This window comes from Oryctolagus cuniculus, chromosome 1 (assembly GCF_051225735.1).
Source record: "Oryctolagus cuniculus isolate XC-2025 breed Fujian yellow rabbit chromosome 1, ASM5122573v1, whole genome shotgun sequence".
Lineage (NCBI taxonomy): Eukaryota > Metazoa > Chordata > Mammalia > Lagomorpha > Leporidae > Oryctolagus > Oryctolagus cuniculus.
The window spans coordinates 123,249,411-123,264,777 of NC_142867.1; the positions used below are offsets into that span (position 1 = coordinate 123,249,411).

The window sequence follows — 15,367 nt, forward strand, 5'->3', positions numbered from 1 at the left end:
AAGGATTTCTGTAATTCAAGTATTTGTTTTTGTGAACTTCTTGATGTTCTTATCAATTTTTTGAGATCCGTTTCTTGCATTTCTTCTATCTCATTATCTTCATAATCTTGAATTGTGGTGTCTTTTTCATTTGGGGATGTCATAGTGTCTTCCTTGCTCTTGTTTCCTTCGTTTCTGTGATTTTTGCTTGGCATTGTGGAGATATTCTTTGGTTTCTTCGCTGTAGTGGTTTTTCTTATTGTAGTATGACTCTAGATTAAGTGGACTGTCTGCTTTTGATGGATCCTTAGAGTCATGTTATGGGTGTGGCCAGAGAGCTCTGTTTGGTTCTTCAGGGTTAAGGGTGTGCCAAAAGTGACTCACCAGGTTTTTCTCTCTCATGCATGTGCTCTGATTTGCTCTTTTTTTTTTTTTAACTCAGAAGGGAAGTAATTCTGCACAGCTGAGTGGAATTGTGGGTAGTCAATGTATGAAATCTGGCCCCTGTGGGTATAATATTTGTCTTCTCTGCCCCAAGAACCACACAAAGGGTCTATGCAGTCCTCTGTGAGATCTCAAATTTCCCTGCAGTCTCCCACCGGGTTGCCAAGGTTACTGAGTTTGTGTACTCCATGAGTTCTCTCGCCCACCCTCAGATTTTCACAGTCTGAGTTCCTTAGCTCCACACCTTCACTAGGTCCTAACCTCCTGTTATTTCTCCCCACCAGAGCCAGGTTTTTCTGCTTGGTTAATGGCGGGCACCACTTTATGTATGTCCAAAATGGCGCCTGCTCTTTGTCTTGCCTGCCTTTGTAAGGTGAGTGGAGAGAGAGGCTCATGTCCATGCTGGTCCCTTTTATTTATTTTTTTCTCTCCTCTAGTTAGCCTGGTGAACTTTCCCCAGTGGGGCTTCAAGACTCCCTCTAGGCTCTTTCTGCCATTTCCCCACCAATGTCTCGGGCTACAAAGGTTTCACCTCACCTACCCTTCCAGTGCTGGTGCGTAGACTCCATGGCTGGGCTCCCGAGCTGTGGATGTCCTTGCTCTCCTTGTAGGTCCTCCATGTCACATCCACTAGATCTAGAAGTGTTTCCTCTTTAATTTTTTTCCCGAGCCTTTCCCCAAAACTACAGTAACTCCACTTTTATTAAACTATCTTTTCCTGGACTATCAGTGCGCGCCCTCACTCTTCTACCATTTTGGCTCTCCACAGGCCATTTTGTTTTCCTAGAGCCCAACTTTGTGACTGAACTTCTAGGGGTCAAATCTCCTCATCCAGAACTGTTCCAAGTTGAGAAATCTTTAGATAGCCATCAGCTTTGGCCGAGAAACTTTGTTCACATCGCTGCAATGACCAAAGTCCCGTTTAGGTACTGTAGTGTGATAAAGCAAACACAACAGGAAGCACATACTGTCATCTTTGGTTTCAGCAAAGATTCCCATACATCTTTAGGGAGAAATTGTTATGGGCTCTGTTTGTCTGAATCTCTGTGAGTCTGCTTCCCCCTTTATCATCTTCAGAACTTGACCCTCCACTAATTTCAAGACTCCGTTTCCTCTTCATCTAGCCTTCTCAGTGTTACCATTAAACATATCACAAGTATTTCACTTGTCTCTCCAGGACTTCAACATAAAATTTATCCTCTTGATTGTTATCCTTTACATCCTAACAGAACTTGTTAATGAAAGCTACAGATTGAGCCTTTATCACTGAACACTGGTGTAATGTATATTCAGTGGTACTTTTATTGAGAGTCTAGAATGCCATCAAGCTCACTTCTTGATATAGGGAGCTTTAAGCTAGAGGTGAAGAAATTCATCATGTTAGGTACGTGGTAGATATTGCACTGGAACTTAGATCATTCACAGTGTATGTACAAGGAGTCTGTGAGTATCCTCACCCACTCCTCACCACATTAAAAAAGGAGACTTAGTAATGCTTTTCATTGTGGCTGAGACCACTGAGGAATGAAGTGGCCTACTTGATTGAAATGCCTTCGGGTACCCGACTCTTACCTATTCTCCTTTTGCACTGGAAGTGTAAATAGCACAGTGGGAAATGAAAAACCTGTGAGAATAGAACAATCGGACAAGATTTCAGAGAGGAGACAGGTTAGGTTCCAATCTGGTTTTAAAAGGAAATTGTGATATTGTGATTCTAACAGAAAGAAATGGGATATGTCGTCACTCACTAAAGGGGAATAAACAAATGGAATATAGGTCTAGCAATCAGATGTCCACACGTGGGGATAATCATTGATATTTTGTGAGAATGAGTACAGAATGGTCACTCATAAGAGGGTGATTTCATAGAGGCCTTGAAACAGAGAAATTGTATTTAAAAGTGTAGATTCACTGGTAAGGATGATACTGTTAAACTGAGTACTTAAGATGTTTCATTGAATGGATATGGAGTGACTGATTGGTACCAAATGCATTCAGAGACACCCAAATGAAATCTTCATAGTTGGTTTCATTCCATTTCCTCTAGATCTGTAACCTTGCATGCTCTAGCTGCATTTTGTAATGGGGGCATACTTGTGCTCTGTTCTTATGAAATGTTGTGTAATTTTATGTACTTTATTTTACCCACAGGATATGCTTTTTTTAATTGATCAGAAAGGTCCACGCACAGAGGGCATATTCAGGAAACGTGGCAATTGGAAATCATGTGTAGCCCTAAAGGAGAAACTGAATTCTGGGCACCAGGTGGACTGGAAGAGACAATCTGCTTTTGTTGTTGCAACTACCTTAATGGTAGGAAAAATTTTAGCATCATCTGTGCACCATGTTGATGCCATGTTGATTTCCTTCATGATAATTGCTCAAGAATTGCTTCTCGGCCTTCTTGCTAAGATCAAGTGTGATAATTGCCCAAGAACAATAATTGGCCTAAGGCATTACAATTCTGAAAAACTAATCACAAAGTACACACTGAAGACAGCTATTGCCTTGGTTGTTCAAACCCTATTGGTTGCATATATGTTCCTTCATCATCACAGATGATTCTCTCCTTCAGCCTCAAAGTGGAGCAGCCAGAACTCGAACTGGTGCCTGTATGGGATGCTGACACTGCAGGCAGAGGCTTACCCTGCTACTCCACACCACTGGCCCCTAAATGGACCAGTTTTCAGCTTATCCATAGACATGATGTTAAGTATTTGATAACATATGCAAGAACCTTCTTAGAGCTGAGACCGTGATCAGAATTTTCTCCCAGGAAGCACAGTCAACACAGCTCAAGTCAGAAGTCCACATTTTCATATTCCCTGTGTACGTGTGTGTGTGCAGAAGTGTGGCTACTTCTGTCATTTGAGAGCAAACATTTCTGCTGAAAATTAAAAGCAATAGTCCTTAAATAAACAGGGATATTTCTTATATATGCTTATTTCCTGTCAAGAAAATAGGGGGTAAGGATGATTCCTCAGCAGATCCAGTGTTTGTAAAATGTACGCAGGAGAGGAAGTACCAGGTGATGGGAGGAGACTTTGTTCCCACCACTACTTAGACCCTGCATTCCTCTTCTCATTTTGCTTAGAGAAAATCCCAGCATGTGCTTCTCCTTGATCAAGTCAGTTAAGAGTTGTAGGTAAGCTCTGTGTACTCAGTTTTGGTGGCTGTGAAGAAATTGGGGACTAAGCTCAACGCTTCAATTAAAAGTTCTTTTTTTGTAGGTCATTAAATGAATGTTCTCCATGAGAATAATGTGTTTTTTTTTTCTATCTATATAAGGATTTTCTTCAAAACATCCCTGCAAGCCTGTTTACTGGTTCCCTCTATGATAACTGGCTTCATGTTCTGGATGAAGGAGATGAGGAGGCTAAAATAGCAGCGATTCGGAGGTGCTGATGCCATGATCACTCTGGGCGGGTCTAAAAATAAAAATAACAACATTCTCTTAAAGATCAGCTTCTATTTTACCGTTTTATCTCCTAATATCATGATCTATTTCAAAATATTTCTTTTGGTCACACAGATGGAGGCCAGCTTAGAAGGAGATGCCAGTCTTGCCCTTTCATTGAGTTCTTGTTTTTATCCTAACATTACTACAGAGTCCTTGAAACTTTTTAAATGTTTTAAAAATTTTTAATTCATTAACAGATTCAATGTGATTCACACATATAATTCTAAGAACTTGACATTCGCTTCCTTTCTCCCTCTCTCCCTTTCTCCCTTCCACTCTTCTTCCTTCTCCTTTCATTTTTTTAGTTTCTGAGATAACATTTTAAATTTACATTACAATAAAATGCTTAATACTTCACCAAATAAGAATATTAAGAAGTAAAAAGCAAAAAAAAAAAAACACAGTTTGGTGGAATATAGACAATGGCTATAAACAATAATTGAATGGAAATTGACCATTTTACTCATGTACAGTAAATTTTAAAGTAATCACAGATCATTAAACTATGGTAGTATAACATTCTTAACGTTGATCTGACAAAGGTATGAAAGTTTTTTGTAAATATTTGCAGCAATACTGATACATCTCTTTACTTTTTCTTTTTTTCTTTTTTTCATTTGTTTTAAAAATCTTAGCTTCCACATATAAGGGAGAACGTGTGGTATTTGTCTTTCTATGTCTGGTTTATGTCTCCTAACATGTCCTCCAGTTGTGTCTGTTTTGCTGCAAATGGTAGAAATTTCATTCATTCTTTTTTTATAGCTAAATAATATTCCATTATGTATATATGCCACATTTTCTTTATTCATCTGATGATGGACACTTTGGTTGATTCCAAATTTTGGCTATTGTTGACACTTTTAAAAAAAATTTACTTATGTATTTTTAAAATTAGAGTTAGAGAGGGAGAGAAAGAGAAATCTTCCATGAACTGGTTTGCTTCCCAGATGGCTGCAATAGCAAGCATTGGGCCAGGCTGAAGCCAGGTGCCAGGAGCTTTATCTGGGTCTCCCATGTGGGTGCAGGGACCCAAACACTTGGGCCATCTTTTGCTGTTTTTCCCAGGGCATTAGCAGGGAGCTGGATCAGAAATGTAGCAGCTGGGACACGAGCCAGCACTGTTGTTAGATGCTGGTGTCACAGGCAGCATCTTTACCCACTATGCCACAACACCAGCCCCAAGTCTGTGACACTTGTATATACAACCTGAATATATGACATTGATATAAGAGGAAATCTATTGGTTCAAGACGGGTGCTAGAGGAACAACTGAATAGGCACCTTTGTGTAACATTTAGCCAGAGAATTCTGTAGGTGGTTCAGGAATTGAATTCAATGACACACCTTTGCATGCATTCAGACCTAAAAGAAATATATTAGATAATTGATAATCTTTGCCAAAGGCAGTATCTTGTGTTACTATTATAAATAAGCAAAGGAATCCTTTCTATTTAATTTCTGTTTATAGTCATCAAGAGGCTTTCAGGGGCAATTGTGGAATATAACCAATGTTTTCCAAGTTGCTTCTATAAAATTAGATGTTAATAATATTTGCCCAATTTAAAACATGATGTTGTAGGTTTACTGGAATATTGCAGCAAATGTTTTGAAGACATACTGCCGCATATTCCAGCATTGTGATGTTGTGTCAATGGCACGCAAAGCATTCTGCTCCTTTTCTCTGTAAATGGAGTTGAATTTTTGCTTCAAGAGTGCACTTTTCTGTGTTTAGACTTTTAAACCTGCTGCCAAAACCCAACGTTAATCTCCTACGATCCCTGTTTGGATCCTTATTCAAGATTGCGCAACATTCATCATCCTTTCAGAAGACAAGTTTTGACCTGTCGTTGTGTATAGCAGCAAGCCTTCTTTGGCCACCTATTCCCAATAGTGCAGAACGAAACACAGAATGGCAGAGAAAGGTAATTACATAGCTTGTTTTTATGTATCCGAAGTTCAGTATATTAATTAAGATGGGTCATTTTGAAGTGCACACTGTAGACACTCCTCTGCAGGGACAGTAATTCCTCCTTCTAGAATTAGTGGGAGGGTGGGGTATTAAGCACACCTTGAGAGCACTGACTCACTCTCCCTGTCCAAGAGTCCAAACACCAGATTAAAGATATGACACAGAAAGAAAAAAGTCATGTGGTGTAATAGAAACAAACCTGGGCTTTGGTGTTAGACAAAACAAGGTTCAACTCTGGGTGTTACCACTGGGGGCTGTGTGACCCTGAGCACTGTTTCCTGGCCAAGTTTCCTCATCTATGTAATGGCAGTAATTACAGTGATAGAAGAACTGGATGACTTTGCCTGAGTGGCCTGCTGTAGTATGGGTGCACCCATTACTTTGCTCTGGTAATTTTTGGTCCAGTTTCCTCTGCTGGCAGAACATAAAAATGAGTCAAAGATTCCAGAAGATCCCAGTGGAGTGACAACATGACAAACTGGACCTCTGTTCTTTGCCAGGCTTATCCAGAAAGTAAGGTAGAAGGCTGAGGTGAGGTGGGGCAGTGCACAAGGAGGGACTGCACTTGAACAAGCGGACGTTTTCTCCCCCAGCTGCCTGCTTTCTTACCCATAGAAAAGACTGAGAATCTCTGCTTTTGGATTCTTGCCCGACAAGCTGAATTTCCCAAGCATGTGTCTTTTGGTTGCTTTACAGATTTTATAATGCCACTGCCATTTTCCATCCCAAACCTTGTAATTGAAAATGTCATATCTGTAAATATGTCTTCATTGATTAAAAATGCCCACAATAAGAAAATTGCAAACTGAAAATGTTAGTCCATGGATTAGAAGAATTTAAAGATCTATGCCCCCAAACTCTCACAACAGGCATCATTTCACAGAGAAAATGGGTTCATATATCTTTCATGTGAATACTGAATTTTCCTGAAATTCTGAATTCCACATTTTGTTAGGTCAACAACGCATATATGAAGTGTGGTTTCTAACGGTGCCAAGTATAAAAGGTACATTCTATATTGACCCTTGTGTTACAGGTTGGTCTTGTGCAATTTTTGATTGAACATTGCTTCAGGATTTTTGGAAAAGATGTTACCTCCCCCATAAGAGAAAATGCAGCGCATCAGGACAACTGCCAAGGAGCTTCAGGTACCCTGAAACATTTAACTTCCTTTGATAAGAAAGTGACAGAAACAGTGCCAGGTTCATGAGCAAAACTGAGGGTCTGCTTTGGAGTCAAGTGTATGTCCCAAGGGCCCAGGGACCCAGCTGCTCCTTCTTCAAAGGCTAGCCCATGGATCTCAGAGGTTTAATACTGGTGTGAGACAAAGGAAAAGATGAGCCAAAGTCCCTGATTTTGTGGCCACGTTGAGAGACGTCATGCTCTAAAACACAGGGCTGGAAACTAAGCAACAAACAGTGAAGTGAAGCAGTCACTTCCATATGCATGTACTTCACAAAGTGCATGGATGAATGGAATTTTAAACGGGTTTATTTTCTGCATCTGTATTTAGAGGCAGAGGGGCAGATAGAGAGCCCTACACAGAGATCCCATGTGCTGATTTGCTCTGCAAATGACCGTAGCATATGAAGCCAGCCTGCACCAACATTAGAAGCAAGGAAATTTGTTAAAAATATTTATTTAAAAGGCAGAGTGACCTTGAGAGAGGGAGAGACACAGAGATACCTTCTATTATCTGGTTCTCTCCCCAAATGGCTACAATGCTCAGATTTGGCCCAGGCTGATGCCAGGAACCACGGACTCCATGCTAGTTTTCCACATGGGTGCAGGACCCAAGAATTGAGCAAACTTTTGCCTCCTCAGACACATTAGCTGGGAGTCGGATCAGAAGTGGATTATCTGGGTTTTGAACTGATACTGTAGTGTTAAATGCAAGTATCATAAGCAGTGAACTGGCTCCAGGGGAAAAAAAAAAAAAACATTAATCCAGTTCTCCCACATGTGTGGTAGGAATCCAGGTACTGGAGACATCACTACTATTTCAGTTTGTTTTGGTGGATAAAAATTTTTGAAATTCATGCATAGGTTTTCATAATATATTCTTTCCAAGTATAGTGAAAAAATGTGAAAAAACACTTGGCACCAAAACATAATAATTATAGTTTGTTCCATTTTTCCTAAATGGTTTGAAGTTTTCTTATACGTATAGATAATTGCTCCAGCTTGAACTCAAGTGAGGGATTAAAAACAATGCCATTTTTATTTCTCTCACACACACATACACACACATATATAGAGGCAATTTCACAGTGTATATACTTCTTTTGGATGCAATAACATTGATTCCAAATTGTATATCACTTATATAACTATTATCTCCTATTAATACTTCAGGGGAGGCTTAGCTGGACACTCTCTGGTCACATTTAGATTATTTATGGGCCTGCAACCAACTAGCAGCTTGATTAATTAAGTATCCCTAAGAGTAGGGAAACTAGGTTGCATAAAACTGATCAAACTGTATGCTAATATGTATTTCAAATAAACATTTGCACATGTTGACGTATAGGAATAGGATCTAGAACGATGCCCTTGAAGTGCCCAGTGGATGTGTATTTAAATCTCATTTTGTAAACATGGTCATCTGTCAGGCTACACCTTCACTCTTTCACAGTATTTGCTATAACAGGGTAGTTTGAGAAAATGTGAAGATACTTCGAGAAGTCATGCATAACTGAGCAGTAGGAACTTTGACCTCAGCAGCGTTTTCTTTGAGAAGCAGCGTTCCTTTAGCTGGGGCTGTTGAGCAGTTAGAAATTATTTGGTTCACTTAACTGGATGTCACAAGGAAAAAGACCATAGAGGATCATTCTACACAATGAAGGACAGCAATTGGACAGATGGAATAATGTCATCTAAGGAGTTTCCTGAAGTTACCAGCCGTCAAGAGTGAGGAAGCCAGAGTATGGCTGTGAATTGGGCTCAGGCATCATGGTGTGAGGACGGGCAGATTGCTGTGATGGGAGATCGTTGGCAGTGCTTGGACATTCCAAATGCCAGACAGAAACTCTCAGCATAGGAGGAGACAATGAAAGGAAATGATCATTGCTGGTGCTGTGGCTCACTTGGCTAATCCTCTGCCTGTGGCACTGGCACCTGGGGTTCTAGTCCCAGTTGGGGCACAGGGTACTAGTTCCAGTTGCTCCTCTTCCAGTCCAGCTTTCTGCTGTGGCTCAGGAGGGCAGCGGAGGATGGCCCAGGTGCTTGAGCCCCTGTACCCGCATGGGAGACCAGGAGGAAGCAACCGGCTCTTGGCTTTGGATCGGCGCAGTGCCAGCTGTAGCGGCCATTAGGGGAGTGAACCAATGGAAAGGAAGACCTTTCTGTCTCTTTCTCACTGCCTATAACTCTGTCCTCTTCTCTTATTTCTCTCTCTCTCTCTCTATCTTTTCTCTCTTTTCTCTCTTACTCACTCACTCACTGTCTAACTCTGCCTGGCAAAAAAATAAAAAAAAATTAAAAAAAGAAAGGAAATGATTATCAACTTCCAGTCAATTGGAATACTAAATGGTTTTTAGCTTTTCTGACCTTGAACACACTGTTTAATCAGGAAAGTTGCACCCCTACAGGCGAAAAACCTCATGATACAATGCAACAAGCAGTAGCTAGCACTATCTGGGATGTAGTCTCACTGTAGAAGGAGAAGCTCAAACTTTAGATTTTACTACCAGTTTCTAGGAGATGAAGAAGCAGAAACCATTCACACGCATGGATGCCGTGAGCCAGATTCAGAATGTAGACATTTCTACACAATGAATGATGCGGTTTCTCTCTAGCCACTTCAGCACAAATATTGTAATCTGGAAATGTTGTAAATGCAGTCCTGTGAATTCTTCTCTGCGCCTAAACCTCTCACTTCCTCCTCAGATCCTCATGTGCAGCCAGCTCAAAGAAGGCGTCCTCTTAGAAAGTGGCTGTTTCAGCGAGGCCCTTCCAGGACCTGGGAAGATCCTCCTCAGGAACCTGCTCTGCCTGTCACACAGCCAGTGCAGCTCTTTGGATCTCTCATTCAAGATGTCTGTGAGAATGACAACCTGCCCAAACCTCTTGTAGTAGGTCTCATTTTGGTTTTCTATCGCCCACTTTTGGTGACAGAACTTATGGGGTCAAGTCTCCTCATCTAAATCTGTCCCCAAGTGGAGAAGTCCATAGATGATCCCTAGCTTTGGCAGAGAAACTTTGTTCATGCTATAGCAATGAATGCAAGCCTCATTTAGGTATATTAGATTGCTAAGACAAACACAGGAGGATAAAAGACACTCTCGTCTATGTCACTGCTTTAAGCAAAGACACCCACGCATCTGCCCAGAGAAATCTGAATGGGCTTTGTGTGTCTGAATCTCTGTGATTCCACCTCCTGCTCACGTTTTCCTTGTGGCTCCTTCAGAACCTGAATCATCCACTCACCTCAAGTCTCTTAGCATTTCATCTTCATCTAGACTTCTCAGTGATACCACTCAACATATCTCACCTGTATTTTATTTGTCTCTCAGGACTTCAACATAAAAATTCATTCTCACATATTACTCCTTACATTCTTTTTTTTTTTTTTTTTGACAGGCAGAGTGGACAGAGAGAGAGAGAGAAAGGTCTTCCTTTTGCCGTTGGTTCACCCTCCAATGGCCGTCGCACCGCGCTGATCCGATGGCAGGAGCCAGGTACTTCTCGTCTCCCATGGGGTGCAGGGCCCAAGCACTTGGGCCATCCTCCACTGCACTCCCTGGCCACAGCAGAGAGCTGGCCTGGAAGAGGGGCAACCGGGACAGAATCCAGCACCCTGACCGGGACTAGAACCTGGTGTGCCGGCGCTGCAAGGCGGAGGATTAGCCTATTGAGCCGCGGCGCCGGCCACTCCTTACATTCTAACAGAACTCGTGAAATGAAAGCTATAGATTGGGGGGCCAGCATTGTGGCGTAGCGGGTAAAGCCGCCACCTGCCGTGCTGGCATCTCATATGGGTGCTGGTTCAAGTGCTGGCTGCTCCAGTTCTGTCTGGTTCCTGCTAATGTGCCTGGAAAAGCAGCAAGCTTGGGCTCCTGCACCCATGTGGGAGACCTGGAGGAAGCTCCTGGATCCTGATCAGCCCAGCCCCAGCAGTTGCAGCCATTTGGGGTGTAAACCAATGGATGGAAGTCCTCCTTTCCCGCTCTCTGTAACTTTGACTCTCAAAGTTTTTTTTTTTTTTTTTTTAAAGAAGCTACAGATTGGGCCTTTATCACTGAAAATTGATGTGTTATATATTCAGGGGTATATTTATTAAGGGTTCAGTATGTCACCAAGCTAATTTCTTGATGTATTGAGTTTGAAGCTAGATGTGAACAAATTCATATTATTCAAATTCATAGATACTGCATCTTTCACAGTGAATGTAGGTGGAGTCTGTGAGTATCCTCATCCACCCCTCACTAAAGTAATAAAGAGAAACCTTACTACTTTATTCTGACTAAGGTCACTGAGGAGACAAGTGGCATACTTTATGGAAAATGTCCTAGGAACCTAACTCTCACACTTACTCTCTTTCTGGACTTGATATGGAGATAGAGCAGCAGGGAATGAAAGATTCTTGAGAATGGAATGCAATCGGGAGGTTTCAGAGAAAGGTTTCAGCTTCATTTTAAAAAGCTTTTATTAACATGAGGGCAGCAGATTTCATAGGTGCAATTCTTGGAAGATCACCATACTTTCCTCCTTTCCTCTATCCCTCCATTCCCCTTCTACCCTTTTATGTTTTTCCTTTAATTTTTGCTAAAACATAACTTCAGTCCACTGTGTAATACAGGCTTAATGCACCACTAACCATAATATTCAGCAAGTAAAAAGTAAAAAGAACAGTATTCCATAGAAGTATAAACAGGGCTATAAATCAGAATCAAATCCCAAGATGTCTATTTCATTCCTAAACATTTTTGGAATTCTTTATTAACTATTACATATTAGAGAAACATAGGATATTTGTCTGAGACTGGCTTATTTAACTAAGCATGATGATCAAGTTATATCCACTGTGTTGCAAAAGACAAGAGTTCATTCTTTTTACAGCTGAGTAGTGTTCCATAGTGTATACTACCGCATTTCCCTTACCGAGTGATCAGTTGATGGACATCTGTGTTGATTCCCTATCTTAGCTATTGTGAATTGAGCTGCAGTATACATGGGGGTTCAAATAACCCTTTCATATGCTAATTTCATTTCATTTGGGTAAATTCCCAGGAGTGGGATGGCTGGATCATATGATAGATCCATTTTAATATTTATCAGGAATTCCTATACTGTCTTTGAGAATGGCTATAGTAGTTTGCATTCCCACCAACAAGGGATTCCAACAATGGATTAGGGTACCTTTTCTCCCACATCCTTGCCAACATTTATCATTTGTTCATTGTTGTATGATAGCCATTCTAACTGGGGTGAGATGAAACCTAATGTGCTTTCTATGCACTTCCCTGATGGCTAGTGAACCTGAAAATTTTTTCATGTGTCTGCTGGTCATTTAATTTTCATCTTTTGACAAGTGACTATTGAAGTCCTTTGCTCATGTCTTAACTGGTTCTTTATTTTGTTGTTTTTGAGTTTTTAAGCTCTTTATAGATCGTGGAAATTAATCTTTATCAGTTGAATAGTTTATAAATATTTTTCTCCCATTCTGTCAGTTGCTTCTTTCCTTTGTGTTTGCTTTGCAGTGCTGAATCTTCTTGGGCTGATATAATCCCATTTGACTATTTTTGTCTTTATTGCCTGTGCTTCTGGGGTCTTTTCCAAGAAGTCTTTGCCTGCACCACTATCTTGGAGGGTTTCTTTGATGTTTTCCTCTGGTAATTTGATTGTATCAAATTCTTTAGATTTAGATCCTTGACCTCCCTGCAATTGATTTTTGTAAAAGGTGTGAAGTAGGGATCTTTCATACTTCTGCATGTGTAGATCTAATTTTCCCAGCACCATTTGTTGAAGAGACTGTTTTTTCCAAGGATCAATTTTAGCTTGTTTTTCAAAGATTTGTTGGTTTTAGGTGCATGGACTAATTTATGAGGTTTCTGTTGTTTCATTGGTCCATGTGTCTGTTTTTGTGCCAGTACCAGGCTGTTTTGATGATAACTCCCCTGTAGTATGTCTTGAAATCTGGTACTGTGATCCCTCTGGCTTTGTTTTTGCTGTTTAAGATTGCTTTAGCTATTTGGTGTCTTTTGTATTTCTGTATGAATTATTTTTCTAGATCTGAGAAGAATGTCCTTGGTATTTTGACAGGGATCACATTGAACCTGTAAGTTGTTCTGTGAAGTATGGACAGTTTGATATTTTTTCAGTCCACAAACATGGAAGATTTTTCCATTTTTTTCTTCTATTTCTCAATTCTCATTGTTGAGACTTTTCATATCCTTGGTTAAATTTATTGCAAGGTATTTAATTTTTTGTAGCTACTATCAATGGTAGGGATCTTACAAAGTATTTCTCAGCCATTTTTAGAATGTAGAAATAGTGTATGTAGTGACTGGGAGAATAAACAAATGAGACATATGTCTAGCAGTAAGATGTCCTTACTTGATGACAATCATTGGTATTTGTTGACTATGAGGACAGAATGAGCACTTATAAGAGTATAATTTCATAGAGGCCTTGAAGTAGAGAAATGGGATTTAAGGTATAAATTCTAGGGGCAGTATTGTTATGCAACAGATAAAGTTTCTGCCAGTGATGCCAGCATTCTATACAGGTGCCGGTTTGTGTCTTGGTTGCTCCACTCCTGATCCAGCTCCCTGCTAACATTCCTGGGATAAACAACAGAGGATGGCCCAAGTGTTTGTGCTCCTGCAACCCAGGTGGAAGACCTGGATGAAACAACTGGCTCAGCCCTGGCTGTTGTGGCCATCTGGAGAGTGAACCAGTGGATGGAAGATCTCCCCTGAACTCTAACTCTAAGAGTATACAAATTATCTTTTTAAAAAGGGAAAAGACATGCAGAATCACTGGAAATGAAGATATAGTTAAATCAAGCACTTAGGATGATTCATTGTATGAACGTGGAATGACTGATGTGTACAAAATGCATTCAAAAACACCAAAATGATATCTCCAACACGGATTTCCTTCCTTTCTCCCGACACCTGTAACCTTGCATACTATAGGTTTCTGTCACAACGGGGGCATGCCTGTGTTTGGGGATTGTGGATGTGAAATGTCATGTAATTTTATGGCCTTTATTTTACCCATAGGATATGCTTCTTTGTATTGAGCAGAAAGGTCTGCACACAGAGGGTATCTTTAAAAAGTGTGGCAATGGAAAATCATGTAGAGCCCTAAAGGATAAATTAAATTCTGGACACCAGGTAGACTGGGAGAATGAATCTGCTGTTGTTGTTGCAACTACTTTAAAGGTAGGAAAAGTTCTGTCATCATCTGTATACAATATAGATGTCATGTGGTAGGTTTCTTTCATCATGATTGTCCAGTAATAGGTGTAAAACACTAAGATTATTTAAATCATGTCAGAAAGTACACTTTGCAGGCAGCTACTCCCTTGGTTATTCAAAAACCCATGGGTGGAATATGCTTCCCTTTATCATCACTGATAACCCTCTCCTGCCTCAGCCTCCCATACAAAAAAAAATAATTAATACTACTCACAAAACAATGTCAAAACCTACCCTTCTACATACAGAATCCTGACTCAAAAGCATCCTGCATTGGTTAACTTTCACAATGTCTTTAGTTATTTTTAAAAGATTTATTTTTTGGAAAAAAAGAGTTACAGGGAGAGAGAGAGAGAGAGAGAGAAACAGGTCTTGCATCTGCTGGTTCACTCTGCAGATGGCCGCAATGGCCAGAGTTGCACCGATCCAAAGCCAGGAGCCTGGAGGTTCTTCCAGGTCTCCCACGTGGGTGCAGGGGCCCAAGGACTTGGGTCATCTTCTACTGCTTTCCCAGGCCATAGCAGAGAGCTGGATCAGAAGAGGAGTAGCCGGGACTAGAACTGGTGCCCATATAGGATGCCGGTGCTTCAGGCCAGGGCTTTATCCTCCTGTGCCACAGCGCTGGCCCCCACAATGTCTTTCTAACAAAGTAAAAATCCCCAAAGGAAAGCTTTTAAGCTTTTGAAAACCGTTAGAGAATTGTGCCATAGTAAGCATGTGGCTGCTTTACAGTGAATCAACAAATACTAAAAAGGGGCCATGGACTCCTCCATTCACTTCCTCCTCATTTCTCCCCTTGTCTTCTATGTACTTCAGAAGCAGAGTAGCAAGATTTTACTATTTTTTTTGCCTCCTTTCAATTTTACCACTCGCATATGCTTGGTTAGTGGTTACTATGTTTATCGCACTAGTGTAAACTTGCTCTCAACAGAAAGCTTGACTTGGAAATCTGGCTTTGAATGCAGGTGTAGTTACCACAATTAGTTCAGAATATGGGCAGGTAATCTGTATGAAAAATATATATTTGAAACAATACAGCTAAATCAAGTGTTTGGGTACATTTCTAAAAGGAGAACTATCATAACAGAA

At 40.6% G+C, this 15,367-nt stretch overlaps 1 protein-coding gene across 1 annotated transcript in view; it reads left to right on the plus strand.

Annotated features, from left to right (window-relative positions):
- The window catches only part of LOC103348895 (uncharacterized), a 62,674-nt gene extending 52,677 nt beyond the window's left edge, over positions 1-9,997 (plus strand). Inside the window, exons 17-21 of the mRNA XM_089306363.1 lie at positions 2,575-2,955; positions 3,712-3,821; positions 5,616-5,805; positions 6,889-7,000; positions 9,741-9,997. Coding sequence (XP_089162489.1) covers positions 2,575-2,955; positions 3,712-3,821; positions 5,616-5,805; positions 6,889-7,000; positions 9,741-9,997 — 1,050 coding nt within the window. The remainder of the gene's footprint in view (positions 1-2,574; positions 2,956-3,711; positions 3,822-5,615; positions 5,806-6,888; positions 7,001-9,740) is intronic.
- Positions 9,998-15,367: the final 5,370 nt, after the last annotated feature.